This window comes from Lytechinus variegatus, chromosome 16 (genome assembly GCF_018143015.1).
Source record: "Lytechinus variegatus isolate NC3 chromosome 16, Lvar_3.0, whole genome shotgun sequence".
NCBI classification, from domain to species: Eukaryota; Metazoa; Echinodermata; class Echinoidea; order Temnopleuroida; family Toxopneustidae; genus Lytechinus; species Lytechinus variegatus.
In genome coordinates, this window is record NC_054755.1 from 26,494,558 (window position 1) to 26,517,648 (window position 23,091).

General features: G+C 35.5%; 1 protein-coding gene across 1 annotated transcript in view; it reads right to left on the reverse strand.

Moving 5' to 3' along the window:
• Window positions 1-6,558: 6,558 nt before the first annotated feature.
• LOC121429996 (conserved oligomeric Golgi complex subunit 3-like) overlaps window positions 6,559-23,091 on the reverse strand; it is a 29,920-nt gene continuing 13,387 nt past the window's right edge. The window contains exons 12-22 of the mRNA XM_041627263.1: window positions 22,832-22,992; window positions 21,727-21,904; window positions 20,935-21,062; window positions 19,802-19,891; window positions 17,221-17,341; window positions 16,094-16,176; window positions 15,476-15,610; window positions 14,613-14,691; window positions 13,613-13,740; window positions 12,957-13,055; window positions 6,559-7,419 (exon numbers count right to left, since the gene is read on the reverse strand). Of these exons, the coding sequence (XP_041483197.1) occupies window positions 7,390-7,419; window positions 12,957-13,055; window positions 13,613-13,740; window positions 14,613-14,691; window positions 15,476-15,610; window positions 16,094-16,176; window positions 17,221-17,341; window positions 19,802-19,891; window positions 20,935-21,062; window positions 21,727-21,904; window positions 22,832-22,992 (1,232 nt within the window). The 3' untranslated portion in view covers window positions 6,559-7,389. The remainder of the gene's footprint in view (window positions 7,420-12,956; window positions 13,056-13,612; window positions 13,741-14,612; window positions 14,692-15,475; window positions 15,611-16,093; window positions 16,177-17,220; window positions 17,342-19,801; window positions 19,892-20,934; window positions 21,063-21,726; window positions 21,905-22,831; window positions 22,993-23,091) is intronic.

A 23,091-nucleotide genomic window follows, 5' to 3' on the forward strand; every position in this document is an offset into this window, starting at 1 on the left:
TTAATAACGGGTTCGGAATGAATAAATGTAATTTTTGTTTACAATGCTTGTGTGTTCAGCATGGATTAGATAACAGAGTTTTGAATCCATACATCCAATGTATGGTTAGGAGATTGTGAAATCATAACTGTGTGCAATATGTACATATTTATATTGTATCTTTATAAACTTCCATTTTTTTTAGAGAGAGAGATATTGTCTTGTAAGTGCTAAGTAAATTTACTGTTACATAAGATATTGTTTTCGGAGAAAAGTATAAAGGTGAATTGAATTCCTCCTTGAGGTGATTTTATAGATTGAAATACTATTATTTTATGATATAATATGCAATTTGTTATTATTTTTAAAGATAAACAAATATTCCTGTAATGCAAGATATACATCCTGTATAGGATACAACAGAAATTTCCACAATGAAATAAGAATATAACATTTTTATGTAAATGCTTAATATTGAGGAAAAATATGCAATGTACTGTATACAATGACATGTTAATTTAAACTTAAGAAATACCAATATTTATACATTATATGAATATGCAGCAGAATGGCATCAAGCTGTTAAAACCTTACATCACAAAATTTGAAAATTTGAGGACAGCTAAAAAATCAATATTTTATAAAATTGGCAATGGTAACTTCCATTGTCAGGAGGTAGTCTACTAATTCCTGTTGGCACTTTTGTCCTTTCTCCAAAATAGAGCTTTTTCAGATCTGTTGTCAAAATTTGAAAGAATTGAGAGATAAGCTTTTCACAGCACAACAACGATAGGTAATCTTAATTCATTATATTGCAGATTTGTGAACAGTCAAAGAAATACTGATTTATGCGTATATGTTTTGTTTTTTAAATATCTATAGATAATTGGGTAGTATTATATCATAGCAGCCGTAATGCAATAGATTCTTCCTGTGACTACTCAATTTAGACTCCAGAAATACACATTCCATATTTAAACTTGAGTGTTGTCCAAAGTTAAAATAATCTTTTTAGACCAGATTATGCAAAACATGTTTGATATTTCTTTATCAAGTGGAGCAGATTTCTGTGGTTTCAAAAAGATTTGATTTAAGCAAAGTTACCCCGAGCTTCAAGTTAGTATAAATTTTACTTTCATAATTTATAAAACATAGAATTCATTGAAGAGCAATTGATATTGAGTTCCTCAATGTAAGCTGTTGTTTGAGGTATGAAGAGTTGGCTCAGGACGAGTTGACTATGATCAGTTGCAAAGTATCTCATATAATGAAAATGTACTGAATACATTTACCTAAATTTTGCTAAGTGAAATTCCTTCAATTATATGCAGAATGTTGTCTTGATTTTAGTGTATACCATTCATATGCAAATTTGTAGTCTCAGAAAATATGATTCCATCCAATGAGGTGTGTGTGCTTAGTAGAAAAAAAAATCCATTAAGTGTGAACTTGCTCTTTCTGTGCATGTTAGCTTCCATTTCTTCCAATAGTCTTTCATACCATAGAAATTACACTGTATATCAAAATGATGTTTATAGTATTTTGTATAGGTTATCAGAGAAATGTGCAGCAAAAGTATTCAATTAGTAAGGTGTCACAAGAGTAATGTATATCCCAGCAAACAGGAAGGGGGGGCTTTGAGTTGAGTTAAAAAGGGCAAAATGCAAAAGATAAGTTTTCTCTCCCCCCCCCTTCCTGGATTTGAGATATTATCCATCTTATAATCAATTGCTACTCTTCATTACATAGTTTGGAATAGACTTAGAATTGATATCAATCATAATATTACTTCTTTCTATAAGGGCAATTCCATAAAATGATCAATCTTTTTTTACGTCCGACCCCCATTTTTCTCAAGTTTTATTTCACTTAATAAACTGACAAAGTCCTTTAAGAACATTACAGACTGTCAAAAGAACAAGAAATCAGAGACAGAAAATTTCATGAAGGTCCGACATATAGGGGTTTGACGTACATATTTCATGGAATTGCCCATAAGTTATACAATGGAGGCATGTGTTTGATATGCTTTGGATTTTTTTTATATGTATTCAATAGACTTGATCATCGTGACATCAATTTGATTTTAAGTACTGCACAAACTGCTATGTTTGTAACTCAATGGAAGTGCCTACAGATTCATTGTGTGTTTATCATTTGCCATATTGTTTCAATTTTTCTTATATTCATATTTGCATGAGATTCACAAATTCCCAGATTCTTTCCATTGTGCATGTCGTGTGGGTAAATCTATTTCTCTCTTGTGTAAATGTCAAAGTCTTTAAAGGGATGGTCCGGGATGAAAATATTTATATCTTAATACATAAAGTAGAATTCACTGAGCAAAATGCTGAAAATTTCATCACAATCGAATAACAAATAATGAAGTTATTGAAGTTTAATGTTTAGCAATATTTTGTGAAAACAGTTGTCATGAATATTCATTAGGTGGGCTGATGATGTCACATCTCCACTTTCCGTTTTCTTATGTTATTACATAAAATGTTTTTTTCATTATTTCATACTTGTGTGAATAATATGTCTCCTTTATACTGAAATAGGTTACATCAATAAATATTTAATGCACTAAATCAGTTGTCAATCCAATTTCTTAGTTCTTAGGAGAAAAAAAAATGAATAAACCTAATTTCATATAATGAAATACAAAAGAACAAGTGGAGATGTGACGTCATCAACCCATCTAATAACAAAATATTGCTAACTTTAAAATTCAATAACTTTGTTATTTGTTATCCGATTTTGATGAAATTTTCGGCATTTTGCTTAGTGAATTCTACTCTATTAATTAAGCTATACATACTTTCAGCCCAGAACATCCCTTTAATGAGGAAAATGTACAAAGGATGTAAATAGCAATTTTGTAAAGAAATACAATGGGCTTTATAGACAAATATATTGAAAATAACTTCAACTTGAAAGTGAACTCAGTTTTATATTTATTCTTTATTCATTTCTTAAGCTGTTTCTTGAGAATACAATGATATCATTCCGTATCACAATAGCATGTAATCTATCCTCGAATTCAACTAATATCAATATATTCCAGATTTATTTACATAGTAACAATAATGGAATAGTCAATTATTACAAAACAGTTTTATTGCCAGCTATTTGTATAAAATAAAATTTTGTATCAACACAATATAAGATAACAGTGGAATCGGGGAGCATTTCATGAAGAAGTAATCATTGATTTTCATCGACTATTGTTATAAGCTACTGAAATCCTTGCATCTGACTGGCTCAGAACAAATATTAAAGTCGGTGAAAATTATTATTTGCTTTGTGAAGCACTCCCCTGACAACATTAAATATAAATAGGTACAGAACAGAATACAGACATATAAAAGCTTTGCGATGTACACTCTTCGGAATATGACATACAAGAGAATACTGTAGATTCGATAATTCGGGAGGCAAGTGAATTTACAACGCAATAATATGTAGCACTCTGAGCCTTGTTGACTGAGCTGGTCATTTAGGCATACTTGAAGCAACATTTACAAAGATTATCAGTACGGGGGGGGTCACAAAAAATTAAGTCTGACTAAAATATGTGATAAAGTGTCAATGTGCACATGATATCTAATGTGTGATCTCATTGAATAATGCAAAGTAAAGCACATTGTCCCATTGACCAATTTACAGATGTTCTACATGTACATATACCGAAATTCAAAAATGGGAATTTAAATGCGATCTTTAGTCAGACTTGAATCTTTTGTGAAAACACCCCCTAATTTGGGTATACAGGATTTTTTTGGAAATACTTGCTATTTTATTATTTTGCTTGATCAGACTGGAGATCAAGTCTAATTCATTGATAAATTTTACCAGCCAATCAGCATTCTAAATTTTCCCTGCCTTGAGATATTTTCATTTACATCTTGCTTGATTCATGATTGAGTGCATCGTGCTTTCAAGCCTGAGTGCATACTGCAAACCCTAAGTATGTCTCTATTCGTTCCATTTTTCAAAATATTTCACCATCAAATGTCTCTATGAAATAGAATATCTTACATGTACATTCATGTGGATGAAATGTATTAGCCTCATTCATCAAATGATCAAAATATACAAACCAGTTTCTTTTTACAAGACATCCAGAAATATCAACCAAAATGTAATGTTCAAGGTCTCATTTTACATATGTTAAGAAATTTCACAAACTTTTACATTAATTCATAGCATTATTTTTTTAAAGTAGATGTACATGTAATGTTCATTGTTTTACATAAACAAATGTCTCCTTTCCAAATGTATAAACATGTACATTGTCACATGTTTAACATTCATTTATCTTTTGGGGGTCTAAACAAATAACATTAAAAAGTAACATCATTGGTCATATTCTGATAAAAACCTAGATTTAACCCTGGTGTAAACTAGAATTTCAAACCACACTTCTACAGAATGCTTGCTTCATAACATATCTTCCATATTCATGACAATTATAATTTACCAATTACTGAATTATAATTCATTATGGGTTTGTATTTTCCTACATGTATTCTTCCCATTTCACGACTCCTTTTTTTACATTTTGTTGCAGCAGAATAAGACTAATATTTGATGAGTAAGTTGACAATTGGCACTTCATAAATGTGTGGTCGACCTTAACCCAGGTTTAATTTTCACAATGACCCCCTTCTTATTACACTTTCTAAAACTAGTTTACTGGAAACCAGTTTGGAAGATCGCTTTACTAGCGTTTCCATTTGATTACCCAAAAGTGGTTTCCAAAATAACTTCACGTAAAGCGATCTCATTGGGAATATGGGAACGCTCTCAGTGGGGTGAAACGTTTCACGCAAAATTCGAAACCTCAGTGTAGGCATTCTGCACACAGTGTATGGAGTAGCACACTCAAAATGTGAGAAGATCACTTCCCGAAGAACGGTTGTGTCCTCACTTACGCTAAAACCAGTTTAACGAGGCAAAGCAATCTTGAAAACTACATCACAAGGTGGTTTTACAAACCGGTTTGGAAGATCGCTTCAACCGTTCTCATTACACGTTAAACTAGTTTCCACTAAACTAGTTTCCAGTAAGCTCGTTTTAGGAAGGTAGTGAGTATGGTGTCCATGGCTATCATACCATTCCATGAGTTTGGGTGGGTTGCATTTGAGATAACAGGGGAGCGTTTCATCAATATTTTCATCCGACAAGTTGTTAGATCTGACATCTTTCCATGATTTTGATTGGCTGAGAGGCACTGTTCCCATGGTAATGTCAGATAAAATGGGACTTGTCGGATAAAACGTCTGATAAGTCCTTTCATGAAACGCCCCACAGATGTATACACTATAGATGATTTCAAGTACAGCATTGGAGTTGGTATTTATGAAAGTGTAATAAGGATCAGCCGATCTAAACCCAGTTTCGAGTTTCGGGTTTAGATGAAAGATGGTCGATAGCTATTAAATACACCCTTAAACAATTACCTCAAAACCTTACAAAAACATTTTTGACAACGTATCAGCAAGAAATTGTACTTAAATCCTAATCATGATAAAGACTGCGAAATACAAAATTACATTTACCAATCAAAATTAGAAAACGTAGATAACTCCTCAGAAATAATACTTAATGATTTCTAATAATCTGAACTGTACAACAGCTGTCTGATCATGATCTGTAGATTGTGAAACCAACACCAATGTACAACTTTGCATAGCTGTAATTAGAAAATAATGACTGCATCCCTAATTTCATTTATAAATATTATATAGTTATCCCTATTTTTCCTGTTAAAGTTTGACACATTTACTGTATGTTGAATCCTGGTGGATTTTCATAAAGCTCTTTGTTTGTAAGTGATTGGTGATCCTTTCTTGTGGTAAAAGATACACACCAAATTTTCATTATTACCAGTCCTTTGTAAAGTCGATAGTAACTAATACAAACAGCTATATGAAGCTCCCACCTGGACATTTTTTTTATAATGCAGTTGGTGAATTATAAATGACCTTACCAACAACTCTTGTTCCTGTCTTACATGCTACATAGATTCTAAATCATTTCATAACTTTAAAGGTCAAGTCCACTTCAGAAAAATGTTGATTTGAATCAATAGAGAAAAATCAGACAAGCACAATGCTGAAAATTTCATCAAAATCGGATGTAAAATAAGAAAGTTATGACATTTCAAAGTTTCGCTTATTTTTAACAAAATAGTTATATGAACAAGCCAGTTACATCCAAATGAGAGAGCCGATGATGTCACTATTTTTTTTCTTTGAATTATACAATATTTCAAATTTCGCGAAATTGACGATTAGGCCCTCCTTGCCTGAAGCACAAAATCTTAAAATAATGGAATTTCACGTGTTCAGGGAGGAATGAAACTTCATTTCACATGACAAAGACGATAAAATTAAAGTATTTCATATAATAAAATACAAAAGAAATAGTGAGTGATGTCATCAGTTCCTCATTTGCATTCTGACCGAGATGTGCATATAACTGTCTTGTGAATTGAAGCGAAACTTAAAATGCCATAACTTTCTTATTTTACATCCGATTTTGATGAAATTTTCAGTGTTATGCTTGTTTAATTTTTCTCTCTTTATTCAAATCAAGTTTTTTTGGGGGTGGACTTGTCCTTTAATAACTTATTTCTAACAAGCATCTAATTGGCAAATTCCACTTTTTTTAAGGGTTGGATAAGGGTCGTGGAAAATAAACTCCCATATTTAGAGTATCCCATTTTAGCACAAGAGAGGACCCCCTGTCATTGAGTTCGTAATTCACGAACAGGTTTATGGAATGACTCTATTGACAAAAGAATATTGTGAATAAAACAAGGAATATAAATGCAGACAACTTTTTTCATAACTACACATAGATGTTTTGATTGTCTTGGGTAATGTAGACAACAGAAGAGAATTTCGTTGATGTGTCATATCTAACAACTCTGTTTGATTTTTGATCGACTCTGCAGCAGTTCATGAATGGACCGGTCAGATGTTTTATCCAACAACGTTTTATCCGTCAAGTCCTGGTTTATCCGACTGATACCATGGTAACAGACCCTCTTGGCCAATCAAAATCAAGGAATGTTCTCAGATCAGACAAAAATATTGATGAAACCATGCCCTGATAAAGAAAGCAACTGAAAAGCCCTTCTTGAAATGCTTCCCCTGGTGAAGTAAGGACTGAGGAGAAGCAACGATCAATACAGGTGAAAGTCATTGTAATGGCCCCCAATCCTTTTCTCAGTCTGCTTTGCAAACCCTTTTCTCTAGTCACAGGGTCTGAAAGCACAACCTACTACAATGACTTGCGTACTAGAAGGCCCTGTGTGCTAGTCTTTGTGTGAAGACCCACTTGTAGATCAAAGATTTCCATCAGCTATGGTCTGTGTCTGCAGACTATCCCTTTCATGCTTCAAGGAGATGCAGCCAGAAGCAGATTAACCTGTATGAAGATATGAATAAGAATTGAGACTTGTTAAATTGAATTTAATTGCTTATAGTGAGTAGGAATAATAACAATAATAATAATATTTACCCAGGGTAGCCACTTCAGTTCCAAAAACCGGCTAAGATAGGCTACCTATTCAGGTGCACACAGCTTTTCGAGGAATTACATGTACTTCCTGCCCGTACCCATTTACCTCACCTGGGTCGAGTGCAGTTACCTGTGGATGAATTCCTTGCTGAAGGAAATTTTGTCATGGCTGGGATTTGACCCCACGACCCTCTGTTTCAAAGTCCAAAGACTAATCCACTGGGCCACGATGCTCCATAAAATGCCGACCCTACAAACAGCATGGTGGTATTTTGAGAGCTAATCTCTCATGTTCTGTTTTTTAATCAATTTACAAAGTCATACAAGCCTTTTGAAATATGTGTAATGTGTATAGTGTGATGGAAATACATGCATGGTGCACACAATAAGCCAGTTCGTAGTTCCATTCTGCGCATGATCAAAAGATTCTACGCATGATCAGAGGAAGGTCATTTGTACTAAGATGACATGGTGGTTTAAAATCTAATGAGATAAGCACCAACTTTGATGTCTTGATTATTCATATATTCTCTTGAATTGTGGTTTTCGTTTACATCCACAAAAAACAACAATGTGTCCACGAACGACAGGTATTTGACAGTTTGCCAAGTACATTGTGTAACATGCTCTGATATGCATTCAAAGTAGGAATGCAACAAATACCTTCATAAAGTGTTCATTGGTGTGCTGTTCTAGTCACCTGGTCTATTCAATTTCTTCATCCTGCTATGTAAGGCAAGCTTACATAATATCTTGCTTTGAAATCTGCCTATCATAATGAAAAAAATGAAAGGTCATTTGACCAAAATTGTCCATGAAGTAACTACGAACTGGTCTATTGGATCCAACAATTTCAAAAGCAGTGGAGAAATGACAATATTACAAGTAGAGATATAAAAATTGAGGATCATATTCTATTCGCCTACCCTACCCACCCGTTTGATTGGTGTTCACAAGCTCTATACTTTCAACAAATCAAAGTATATCAAAATTAATATACTACGCTTTTGATGCCACATAGTAAACATATTTCACATTTTTCAGAAAATATTGATTCGATAATCGCGAGAGGGTATTCATTTGTCTCGCAATCTACTATGGTCAACAAGGAAATTTGTGATCACTCTCGCAAAAAGTGTTCACTGGAATCCGCAATAATGAACCTATTTAGGAATATTGATTCGATTGTAAACTGAAGTATGGCCATGGACACCCCCACCCTCCCACACACACACATTTTCACTATCAGGAAAATGAAGAGACAAAGAAGAGAAAAAGAAAAAAAGGCAAAGGGGTGAAATATTATTATTTTTTTCATTACCATGACCTATTTCATCACAAGTTTAGAACTTTTTATTGTAAAGGTGGCAAAAAAAAATGTTGCTTGCTTGCTGCTGCAGCTTTTAAGATATTTTCCCCATAATGCCATACAGGGCCCCTTAAATTCTTTTTTGGCTCATTACACTACTGCACAAGAGAATTGTGACTGACCAGTATGATTGATACAATATTTACAGCATATTAATAATGAGCAAGAGCGTGATCACAGCTCGTTTTCGGGGCTCCCAGCAAGATGGAGAGGATATAAATGCTATCCTGTATTGAAGGACAAAAACTTAGCAAAATGGTCTTTTCCGTTTCTGAAATCCTGTAATTCCATTTCAAACTTGATCTACATGTAACATGGACATTCAATTATTTTTCATAAAAAATGCAAATAAAAAAACATGAATTCTGTTTAGCAAAGGTAAATTAAATGAATTTTCAAATTGAAAAAAAAAGAACCCAACAGGTTTTGCATTGTTTTACCGGTGCATGAAAAATCACCATCCCTACTGATACATAAAGCATAAGGTTTATTTTGAAGCGACAACTAACCATTTAATCTTAGAATTGATCTCAGAAGGAACACATTCTGCATTTCACACAGCCTTCCAAATTTCACTGAGTAGATGTAGTTTTTGATGGACTGCCATAATCCCCTGATATAAAGGTTATTGTTCTTCTCCTGCTCGTCAAAGAGTGTCTTATCTTTCTCCCCTCCTGGATGAACCACTGGCTGAATATCCTCCTAAACTCTCTATTCCAGTAGGCGTAAACAAGTGGGTTAAGACATGAGTTGCTTATTGCAAGAATAAAGAAGTAAGAATGTAAAACAACCCTAAAGTTGGGATTCTCGGTGATGATGTGAGTGAAGAGAGTCACGAAGAACGGTCCCCAGGTCACGAAGAAACACCCCATGATGAGCGAGAGCGTGATCACGGCTCGTTTCCGCGGCTCCCAGCGAGACGGAGCACTGAAACTGCCCGCGAGGTCGGCGATCTGGTTGGCCTGTCGCATCGAGACGTGGAGCATGCTGCCGTAGAAGAAGACGAGGATGCAGAGGGGGATGATGAATTGCGTTGCGAAGAGCGTGATGACAAAACTTCGCGGGATGATGGTCGCAAACCAGCAATGTCTGCACGGCACAAAACTGAACGTCCGCCACCCGAAAAGCGGCAAGGAGCCGTACGCTATCGAGAGTATCCAGACAATGGCAACAGCGGTCTTTGCATAACCTGTATGTTCCCGAATACGGGTGTTATAGAGGATAGGCTTCATGATAGCTAAATACCGATCAAACGCAATGCAGAGGATACTCGATACACTGGCACTACAAGAAGATACGAACAGTACAACTTCCCATAAGCACCATGTTGTTGATATGACATCCGCAAAATATAATCCAATGTGGACAAGGCACATGAATCCTACAAATATATCAGCCATGGCTAAACTCAACGTGAAGATGTACCCCGAGTGCTGTTTGGCTTGAGTCCGCAAGATGACAACGATGACCGTGATGTTACCGATGAAGATGATAGCGGTAAGAACCGTGACAATGCATGCGATGATGGTAGCTTCCCGATCTGCGATACATGGTTTTACTATAATAGGTGGAACTGTTGCATTAGTGATGACAGACATTGTTCAAACTATCAAAAAGTCACTCCTTGAGTACAAGTGGGACATTTGATCTCGGCTCAAGGCAGGGTCAATCCTTGAATTGGCAACCCAAGCCAGCTGGTAACCAATGGCAAGTCTGACAGAATGGTTTTCACATGTTATTCTCATGGTTACAGATCATCTTCAGGGGTGCATTTCAATCCAAAGTGATTAAATCTGCTTGTCAAAAGAGTACGGTTTAGACACCATCAGAAAAAGCTGCTTTTCTGGCTCCAGGATAGTTTTTTTGTCAAAACATCCAATCATTGATGGCAATAATTTGAAGCAATAGCATATCTTATGCTGGACAATGCAGATTTGGTCCTTCTATTTCTCGTCAGCACAATGAACACCCAATCTTAAACCACTGGATGCTCCAACTGTGTCGTCCTTCCCTTTATTTGCTCTTACACTCATAAATCTGTAGCCGGTTTCCACCTGACTGATTACTCAACAATTATTTCATCCCCATCAGGGTGTTTTCTCTGAAAGAATTTCCAAAGCAATGTTGGCAACATTCATATTCTTTCTTTGAAAGATGGTACAATGAATTTAGTACATTTACACAGTCCACAAATATCTATCCATTACGGTCCCCATATACAGTCTAGACACATTCCAGCGTTGATGCATACAATGTAAGTCATTGCATGATTTAAATCAAACCACTAACATTCAAGGACGACATTCATCATGAAAGGTCAGCCAAAGGTCATAAATCAAACCAGATACAAATCAAGTCTTAAATCTAGCCCCTCAGATAGGATGTAGAAAAAAAGCTGTTTCCAGCAGATGGTTACAAGTTCAATTGGACAGGAACTACTAGTGCATACGTCATTCACAGATGCAGGCATATAAATTGTTTTTTTAATTTCGGGCACCAATTCAAATGTGGCTTACATGTATATCATCTACAATCACAGGGCCTATTCACATGCAAAATAAAAAAAACATTCAAATTAGCACCAGTGCAAGCAACGAAGCAAAAATATAAAATCTGTTAAAAATTAGAATTAGAGGATTTTTACAAATACATGTATGACTTAAACTACCAACTGAAGGCCATATTACTTTCTGTTTAAGCCAAATGTAGATCATTACTGCTGCCGATGTGAATGAATTTTAATCAAATTATTATTGTCAGATAAGAATTAACATATTCTTACACAAACACAACCATATTGTAATTCAACATTCACACAACAATGACCCAGAAATGACCAGGCTAACAAACAGAAGAATGAAGATTGAAAATTAACACCTTATGATTAAATTTACATTGTGAACGGGGCAGGATTAGTCAACTGGCTCGTAAAACAGAAGCAGAGCCTTTTTACGACTGGTCAAGAATGCGCTCCAAAAACCGTGACCACCTTGATAATCTTCTGTTAATCAACGCAATGATCATGGCGATCTATTGACAAAGCTGGGTAATAAAAGAAGGAAGACCTATATTGGTCATTTTATGAGAGTGCTTTTAAGGAGTGTGATCGCTGAATCAAATTAATCATTAACTTTTGTCTTTACCACAGGTAATAAGAGATAATTGTTCTCCTTTTTATGTTTTCTAGCTACATGTTTTAATCAATGGCATTGGTGAGGATAGGGACCTTCCCAAGGAATTCGATGACAATGTAAATATCTGGGTTAGATTTGATCAGTCTCCTCCCTAGTGCTCAACATATTAAGATTTCAATTTCTTTGGCCAGTACTTTACTTTGGTACATGTATTCTGTCCCATATCTTGTTTCAAATAACATCTCTCTACTACATTTTCATCATTTTCCATCTGAGCATCGATGAAATAAAGTGTTAACTTTCAAACTTCCTTTCTCCCCTTTCCATTCTTTCTTCTTTACTAATTGCTCTTTTCCGTTGATGTCTCTCACTCTGTCAATCATTCTTGTCATAATCTCATCTTCGATTGTGAGCTCTTTTACCTGTTTCACCTCATCGTATCTTCCTCACAATCTTTACTTCTTTAAAACCATGAAATATGGTCAGTCTTGTGCACACACATGTATACATATTTTCTTGTTTTCGTTTAAAGAAGTCTTTATTGATAAATCAGTAAAAGAAAATCATATACAGATACAAAATAGTATATATATTTCAGATTGATTAAAAAATGTATGCTTGCATTAGGATTCATAAACATAGTAACAAAATACATAAAGAGCTACTTTCTTGTATTGAATAAATGAAAATAAAATCAATGCGATTTTAGAATGAAAGACTAAATATGTTAATAAAATACCCTCCTCCTCTTCTAAATGTTGCCCATGAAGACAGCCCTTACCCCATCCCCTTCCCTTCCCCAGGCCAAGAAGCATGGCATCCTTCTCTCCCCCCAATAACCACCCTCCCTCTTGCAATCTGCATACTCTGTCACACTTTGATCTGCCTTGCTTGATAAAGTATCACTATGATTAAGAAGAATGGTTTCATTTCTCACTCACCTGTTCTTTAGATGGGCATGCTATGATCTGTTGGTCTTCTTCTGAGTAGTTACTTTGCACCAGCTCCTCAACCTGTTGGTAGGCAAGCTGGACACCAGCCTAGCAAGAGAAAGAAAATTAGAAAACATGACTTGGCTATGTACCATGGGACGACAGCCAACTATTCAGGAAAAAACCTTGTCTGGTTATTTCATATACATGTATTCAAAGGATAAGAATAGCAAAGAGAAAATTATTTCTCAAATCATTAACTCAGAAGAAAAAGATTCAAGAACTGAAGAGCTACATGGTGATCAATGTGACTTTATTCGCTAAGGTAGTACATGTATCAGGTGTGAGAGTGTATACATGATGATGATGATGAAGACAACGACGACGACGATGATGATGATGGTGATGCTGCTGATGATGATGATAATGATGATGGTGATGCTGATGATGGTGATGATGATGGCAATGATAATATAAGTGATAAAGACAATGACAATGGTGTCATGATGAAAGTGATGATGGCAATGATGATAATGATGATGATGATAATGAAAATCAGGAAAATTAAAATGATGATGAAGATGATAAAGGTAATGATGATGGTGATGGTGGTGGATGAGGATGATAATAATGATGATGATGATGATGATAGCAAACATACTTACTTTGATAGGTCTGAATAGAATATACTCTGTATCTTTATTAGCTAAATACAGAGACATACTATGAAAGACCTTTGGTAGCTGTGTTTTAATCTGCTTGTATGACGCCCCTACAACCTCATGTACACGTTCTGAAATACAAACACACAATCAAAATTAATTGATATTTAAGAATTATTTCAAGACAAAATATACACGCGTATTTTTATACCTTATTCTCACCTAAATTACTTGTTGGAGCACAAGTCACTTTTGATTCATGAAATGGATTCTCAATCAACTTTATCTCATGAAAATAAGTGAACTATATCTTTGAAAATTTTCTGTGTCTCCATGTATTCCATAAGGCTTCATTGTTTTTTTTTATTTCAAAATGATAGACTGGGGGGGGGTCCTTCAAAAATCTTATTTTTCACTCTTAATTGGATGAAATTTTTTGGCACACTTGCTCATTGGTATACAAGGAACAAAATACCAAAATGAAGCTTTTGCAGGATATTTTTTTTAAATCATGTCAAATCTTCTGTAAAATTTTTAGGTGAGCAGACATGGGGTCTCCTTCATACTCTACTTAAAGGAGAATGAAACCTTTGGAACAAGATAGATTGTGTGAAAACAGAAAATTCAAAGAAACAGATCAACAAAAGTTTAAGAAAATTCAGACAAATAATGAGAAAGTTATGAGCATTTGAATATTGCGTTCACTAATGCTATGGAGATCCTCAAATTGGCAATGTGACAAAGATGTGTGATGTCACTTGTGAACAACTCTCCCCATTACTTTAGTATATATTTCATTTAAATTGCCTCTTTTTATCACATCTATCAGGAGATCATGTGTTCCTTCTATAGGACAGCTTGTAATACAGATTTTTAAAGAATACATCATGGAAAAAGAGTTTGTATCACCATAAGAAACTTGTTCCAAACGTTTCATTCCCCTTTAATGTAGAAGAGATCAATACGTTCAAAGATAGAGAGAATATGTATTGAGTAGTCTCACCTGGACTAGCAAATGGTTGAGTACGTAATGACACCTTAGTCCCACTCTCCTCTTCATTCAGATCAATGATTACTTGAGCCTAAGAACGAACAAAATGAAATAGATTGAAAATAATAGCAATAATTATAATAATGATAACAAATAGATCAATATCACATCAAATCCACTCTGTAGAGAAGTCAAGGCATTTTTTAAAAATGTTATAGGAAATTAAGAAGAATTGAATTGAAATACTTTAAGGTGTTTTTAAAAGTTTCAGAAAGTTTAATAATCATGTTTTAAAGTCTTTAGGAAAGATGTTCCATAACTTACAGGATGTGTGGACAAATGATACCCCCCCCCCCGACCCCAGGTTTGGGAGACTTTGAGGGTAACAAGAGAATTAGAGTGGAGGAACATAAGGATCTTGAAGGGGTGTAGCATAAGAGAGCATGGACGTATACTAGACTCTCATTATTATAAATATGGAAGTTATACTGCACTTTTCTTTAAAGGGAAATGCCTTTGAAATCAACATTGAGGGGTCAATATACAAGAGATTTGCCAAGACACTATGTTTCATGATGAACATAGAGTCTTGGCGAAACTTTCATGAGAATGTGAATAAATTAATGTTGAAAATTATTGCCAGAATAGCTATTAAACATCAGCTGTTCACTCTTTTTTTGTAAGACAGACATCTATATACATAATCATTCAGATGAGGTGATAATCTAAGCCCATTTTGACATTCTAGAATAAGAATGCAAGGTTGCAAGAGGATGAAATTACCTCTTTCCTTTCCCCTGACTCCCCACTCTACATCCCTACTGAAAAGGGATGAATGGCAACATGCAGACATGAAAAAAATACAATTTACCCACCTTTTTCTTGAACGCCACAAGCTCAGAGGCTAGAAGGTCTACTACATGTTTGATGTAAACCTCGCACGTACATTTCAGTTGGTTGTCTACGTCTTTCTTGGAATCTACATAGTGTTCCGTAACTTGAGGCGCACCCTACATGGAAAAGCATGAAACAGATGATTAACAATCATATCAACAAATAAAAGGAATATTCAATTATATCGTCCACTATAATTACACGTACAATCATAAGAATATAAAAAATAAAAATATCATTGATAACAGCAAAAACAACATTGCCAATTTATTTAGCACAAATATCACAAATATCCATTTTGTTCTTAGTGTATATTTGTAATGTTACTTGATTTTTTTGTCATATTTGCATACTGGTGCACACTTTCAATATATAGATACAAGAAATACTATGTAAAAAATGAAGCTCAAAATAATATAAGATTTTTGATATTGTTTTTATTTGGTTGCTTTATAAATACTAGAAATACTATGCAAATAAAACAAAATGAAGTTCATTGTATTATAAGATTTTTAATATTGTTTTTATTTTTATTAGATGGTTGCTTTTTTTTTAATCTAAATTGGCAATTTGTATTTGAGGTTATTTTTAAAACTTACCTCAAAAAGGAATTCCAGGAATGAATTGTTGCTACTAAGTACAAACAGACCTCTTGGCTTCTTAAACAGGCCGAACGCAGCAACTAAAATCAAGATATTTTCAAAATGAATAATGAATCAATGAAGAAACAGAAACTAAATAAGATCAAACAAAATACATGTACATGTATATCTTTGATCATGAAGATATCAAAAGCAAAACATTGTATATTAAAAGCAAAAGTAATTACACGCAGCTATTTATTTATCACATCATTTTTAGCATATTTAGATCACTGGAATGATTGGATGAATTGACAGTTTATTTGTCACAAATACAATGTGTGCATTCTATCAGCTCTCAACAATCAAACAGTCCTCAGGGTATACACATACATGTAGCATTAACACTCTCTTGTATGCTCATTCTTGTTTATTCACAAATAAAATGTTGTCACTCTTTCCAAAAACCATTCCAAGACAGGGTTACATGTAAGTGCACAGAAACATATTTAAAGATTGACATGTTTAAAGTTAAGATTATGTTTTTTGGGCATGAAGAGCAACAGTAATTAAAATCAAATGCAGTAAAAGCATCAAAAGCAAATAATTTGTTCGATTTTTTTTTCATTGACTAGCCATCTTAGAACACTTCGTAAAAACAATGGAGATATACGTGTCAACTATTCCTTCATACAGCTTCAAGCCCTACCACATATTAAGCGCCGCGTAAGCGTGGAAGCGCCATGGTGTAGCGGTTCTGACTCTCGTCTTGAAATTAGATGGTCATGTGTTCAAATCCCACCCTGGCCTAGCATCCTTTGGCAAGGCGTCAATCCACTATTTGCCACTCTCCACCCAGGTGTTAAATGGGTACCCTGTAGAATGCGAAAGCCTTTGTAGTATTCCTAGCAACGGAATCTTGAACTCTAGTTGGAATGCTCCCCAGGGAGTGGAGAAGGTGCATACATTGTATGCGGGCATGCAAGGATCTGATGACCGAGATAATAATATATCTGTAAAGCACTTAGAGACGTCACTCCGATGTCTTAAGCGCTATATTAATGCGAACTATTATTATTATTATTATATTATCCTATAGAAAGAAAAATCTCCTATTTGCATGTTTAAGGATACCACCATCTCACCTTTCATTGTACTGAAATCCAGACCGGTCTCTTTGATGGAGAATTCCACCTGGAATGGTGCGATCTGTTCTCTGAGAATCAGGAGATGCTTGATTAGGAAGAGCTGCCCATCTAGCTGGGTCTGAGATAGAGACAAGAAAGGATCATCAGTCAGTCAAAGGATTGTGAATAATGATGCATAGCAGGAATCATCTTATAAATGATGTAAATTTGTTGTATATTCGAGGTTCTGTGATTGAATTTAAATTTTGATTATCAAGTAGTTTGAAATTGTCAATAATACAATGTTACTAATTACATTCAATTAATAATTTACTTGAAATTGGAATTAACCCTATTTCAACTAGGCTATTTCATTCAATGGATTTACTGTGTGGGGGGGCAATTTGACCCCCCCCCCTTAAGATCTCAGGCGCTGATCGCACGATCCCCGCAAAAATATGCACACACATAGATCCAGATGTACATGTAAACTACAAGATTCAATAATGTTGCCCAGAGGCATGTGGGGCCTCATACAAAACCATTGAGAAAATATTGCACATTTACTGGTATATACAATTAATTGAATTTTGGTTTCAGCAAATATCAATATGAAAGAAATGGCTAAAATTATGTATTTATGATTGAACTTATCATCCTCTTACATGTCACTCAGCAGAAAAGAAATAAGAACCCAGAAGGTGAATAAATTACACAGAGTCAGATGCATTGATCTCAGTTTGATTCATTTTGATCATGTGACCTTAATCTACCTATATTTGCATAGCAGGGCCCCGTCTTTCAAAGAGTTATGATTGATCCAATCAATCGTAACTCTATGGAAATCCATCAGTGTCATAATTTTTTACTACAGGAAATTTGCAAAATGCCCTTTGTAAACAAAGGAGAACGCACCAAATTGTCTAGAAATCAATGAATTTATGGATATACATGTACATTTATATCTAGAAAAATTTTGAACAAACATGCATTTTATATGTTGATGTTGCTGGCCGTCCATAGTTACAATTGATCGGATCAATCTTAACACTTTGTAAGACAGGGCCCAGATCTACAAACTGGTTCATTGATTTAACTCTTCATGCATTCACCTGTAAACCCCATATGTGTTGCATTATTTTAGGGTCTCATTCACATTCGTGCCATGAGTCACAGACTCCTAACAATAAAACCTGGCCATATTATTGTTTGTGAGGAGGGTTTTATAGATTTTATCCTCTCCTTTTTCAATGAACTTCCTGGCTGTGATCAGGATGTATTGATTTTTGGGGAAAACTCAACCATTCTGTAATTTGAACAAGTGGAATGCCTCTGGCCGTCTCACCTGCATCACGCGGTTCAATATAGCAGCAGTGCTGACTTTGAATACTACTCTAACTCACACAAGATGTTCAGTGATACATGGTTACTCTTATGTCCACTTTTTATGAACGAGACCAATAAACTTACAGAGATATGATGGTTATTCAACAAAAAACCCCAACATAGCCAAAGTTCATTGACCTTACATGACCTTTGACCTTGATCATGTGACCTGAAACTCGCACAGGATGTTCAGTGATACTTGATTACTCTTATGTACAAGTTTCATGAATCAGATCCATAAATTTTCAAAGTTACGATGGTAATTCAACAGATACACCCAATTCGGCCAAAGTTCATTGACCTTTGACCTTGGTCATGTGACCTGAAATGTGTACAGGATGTTCAGTGATATTTGATTACTCATATGTCCAAGTTTAATGAACTAGACTAACAAACATTCAAAGTTATGATGGTAATTCAACAGATACCCCCGATTCAGCCAAAGTTCATTGACCCTAAATGACCTTTGACCTTAATCATGAGACCTGAAACTTGCACAAAATATTCAGTGATGCTTGATTACTATTATGTCCAAGTTTCATGAATCAGATCCATAAACTTTCAAAGTTATGATGGGAATTCAACAGATATCCCCAATTCGGCCAAAGTTCATTGACCCTAAATGACCTTTGACCTTGGTCATGTCACGTGAAACTCATGCAGGATGTTCAGTGATACTTGATTAACCTTATGTCCAAGTTTCATGAAATAGGTCTATATATTTTCTAAGTTATGATGACATTTCAAAAACTTAACCTCAGGTTAAGATTTCGATGTTGATTCCTCCAACATGGTCTAAGTTCATTGACCCTAAATGACCTTTGACCTTGGTCATGTGACATGAAACTCTACTAGGATGTTCAGTAATACTTGATTAACCTTATGGCCAAGTTTCATGAACTAGGTCCATATACTTTCTAAGTTATGATGTCATTTCAAAAACTTAACCTCAGGTTAAGATTTGATGTTGACGCCGCCGCCGCCGCCGTCGGAAAAGCGGCGCCTATAGTCTCACTTGCTTCGCAGGTGAGACAAAAACTGCGATCATCCATCAATCGGTACACATGTAAGGTATGCAATTGTTCGAAAAACAATGGGACAGGGACGTCTATGGGAAATGTGTGGTTGTGCAAAAATGCGAACGAAACACGCCTACGGATGTGCAATAATGCGAACGTAACACATGAAGAGTTAAAAGAAACTGAGTTGATACCTTTCTCTTGGTGATGCCTTGACATGCCACGTTAAGGGAATGAATACAGGACTGGAGAATCTCTTGTGATAAACCTTGGAAGATGGATTTCTGAAAAGCAACAAAAAATGAAGGTAGTGAAATATAGGTGCATGTGCTCTTGGAACGATATACAGGAAGTCTTCTATTGAATGAATATTTGGTATAGCGAGATGTCTTTATTCTCATAAATTAATGACAACCATGCAGGAGTTGTAATGATAATTAGTGAAGAAAATAATGCCAATAAAATATTTGGTGATTTATGCTAATTAAGAACAATGAATAAGTACTTTGAGTCAGCATGAATAGTGTGCAGACTAAAATTCTTCTCACAAATTCTGGACTCAAACACAATAACTTCATACAATACAACCTAGGTGAATCTATATCTCACAGACATTGCAATTTATAGCAAAATCGAATGACGAGAGCTGTACAGGGGAGGTTGGAATTCCTCTCGCTATCGATATCGATGGGATAGCACCATCACCGCTAAACTCAACCAACAATTAAGTGGGTATAAAACCTGAATACCTATTAACTAAAGCATATAATGTGGAATAACTGTCAAAAAATGTTTAATAAGTAACAGAGAAGAGGTTTGACTTAAACACAGGCTAACTTCAGAGAAAACAATGCGAAGTGAGTAATAATAATAGAGTAATAATAATATGGGATTTGTATAGTGCATGTATCCACCCCAGCTAAGTTAGTCTACCGATTCTGGTGCGCACAGCTTTTTGAGTAATTACTTCCTGCCGGTACCCATTTACCTCACCTGGGTCGAGTGCAGCACAGTGTGGATAAATTTCTTGCTGAAGAAAAACATGCCATAGCTGGGAATGGAACCCACGTCCCTCAGATTGAAAGATGAGAGGTATAACCACTAGACCATGACACCCACACGCAATTGAGCTTAACCACATCATGTGTAATTATTTTCACACAAAATATTAAAGAGTTGAGAAGAAGACATTACAACTTAAAAACAGGTCAACTTCAGAGAATACAACCCCAAACGGTTCAAGCTATTTTATAGCTAAATGCACAAACAAGGAAATCGTACCACAAGAAATATTAAAAAGAAGAGAGAGGAATACGTGATGACTTACATCTATACACCTGTAGAGTTTGGAGAGACAGACTAACGAACGTCTGACCGTAGGATACCACATCCCATGTAGATCAGCGGGAGACAGGGAAGCATTGACGTGGATGGTAGCTGTACCGGCACCTGAACCTATGGTGGTGGGGGAAATGATATTTAATGATGTTGAAAGTACTGTTTTCTTCTGTTCTGTTCTATTATGGTAACTCCTGAGGGAACTTAGCAGGGCAGCTCTTTGCTGATATAACGCCAAGCTGGTATATAACCAATTACATAGGAAACAGAGATTGGGTGGTCCTTTTCAGGACCAACACTTGCCCAAGAGAGATACATGGTGTACCGTGAAACCTACTACACTATTCTTCTTCGCCATGGAAACCTTCAGAAATTATACATAGGAAACACTTATGTAAAAGTAACTCAGACAGACGACATAAACTACTCGCAGGTCTTTTTATCAAAGTGGAGACAATGGCAGAACAGGGATTTGAACTCACAACGTTACGATTATGAGTCCAATGCTGTAACTGCAAAATTGTCAAATGCAGTCACAGAAAACAATGATTTCATGAGAAAGTGTTTAGAATCAAATGTTTTTGTCACCATATCATTGTAGATCTAGATCTGACACATTTACATAGCCTTACTCTGTGAAATCATAAAAAATCAATAACACTAAAGATCGCTAATAATGCACTATTTTGGTAGCTCTTTAACCTACATGTAGAAGCTTGTATATCATCATCAATAACAACTTTTTATGAAAGGCAGCCCAGTAAAATACAAGTCTGCTTACCAATGGGTGCCATGACGGCAGGTCCCATACCCTCAGGGGGTGTGGTCTGACCGCTCATAAAGGCCGATCCTGATTGGTTGAGTGTCGCGACCTCATTACTTGTCGCCGATCCGATCGAATCCCCAGAGTTCCGCCGTGAATGGTTGAGCCTTTGCTCTCGCAGACTCTCTGCAATGCTCTGTATTTAAAATGAAATAAAATAATGGGAAAAAATAAAAATTTCCAATCTCATCTATGGGCAGTTAAATATTACCAATGATAACATAAGATGATAAAGTAATACACGCTTAAAACTTGGAATATCATTATTAGATGACCAACATATGTCTTTTGTGTTGTGTACAATTATAATCAAATTTATCTTTATTAAATCATTTCTAGTTTTGTCAGGCTACGCAAAGTCTCTGGATGCCAGGAGACTTGATGTCTGACTTGATGGAAACACTATGGAGTTTTCGCTTCCATAATGAACAACAGAATCAAGAATACAGTAAATGTATTGACAAAGTCAATCAAATGACAATGTACAGCTGAGAGGTCTTTGTCGAAAATTGGTGAATCGGAACAGCAGTTTCGTACTAAGTTTCAGAGCTGACAAAATATTGCAAATATGTTGTTTGTCCAGAGTCCAAGACGGAACTGCTATTTTGATTCACCAACTTTTGACAAAGATTACTTTATTGGCTTTTGTCATGAAAGGCATCTGACGATACATTGTTTATGATCTTGAATCCGTCGTGCATCGTTGAAGTGAAAAATCCCTAATATAGGCTTGCTCACAGACAGAAAAACAAACTTCCAAACAAACAGACAACCTGAACCATACATGTACCTCTGCCATCAAACTCTAGGGGAGAAGAGATGATAACTAGGTTCCATGACATTTGCTCCCGGCAACAATTGCTCCGCTATAAATTCTACACACTAATCGAATGAAAAACTTCAATCTTGGATTTAACACTAACACCCTACTTTCAGCCTAACCCTAACATAAAACCCTATTTCAACCCTAACCCTTTATCTTAGACGTATTAAAGCATGGCACAATTGTTGCAGGAGCAAATGTTGTGTTACCCTATAACGATCACAATCACATTCATCTTACCTCCATCATTTCCAGTTTCTCAGGGTAGGCCAAGTCTCCGGAAGCCGGGTTGTAGTTGAGTATATCCGACTTGATGTAGACGCTTGATCTGTAGACCAACCGTTCCTGGACGTCCTCCAGCATCTGGTTGGCAACCACTGCAAAGGCACCGAGCTCACTCGCTGGATGGAAAACAATATCTCAATTGGTAAGAATTGTACAAGCAGTAAACAAAGTGTAGTTTTAAGGTAAAATCAACCATCAGTGATGCAACTTGCATT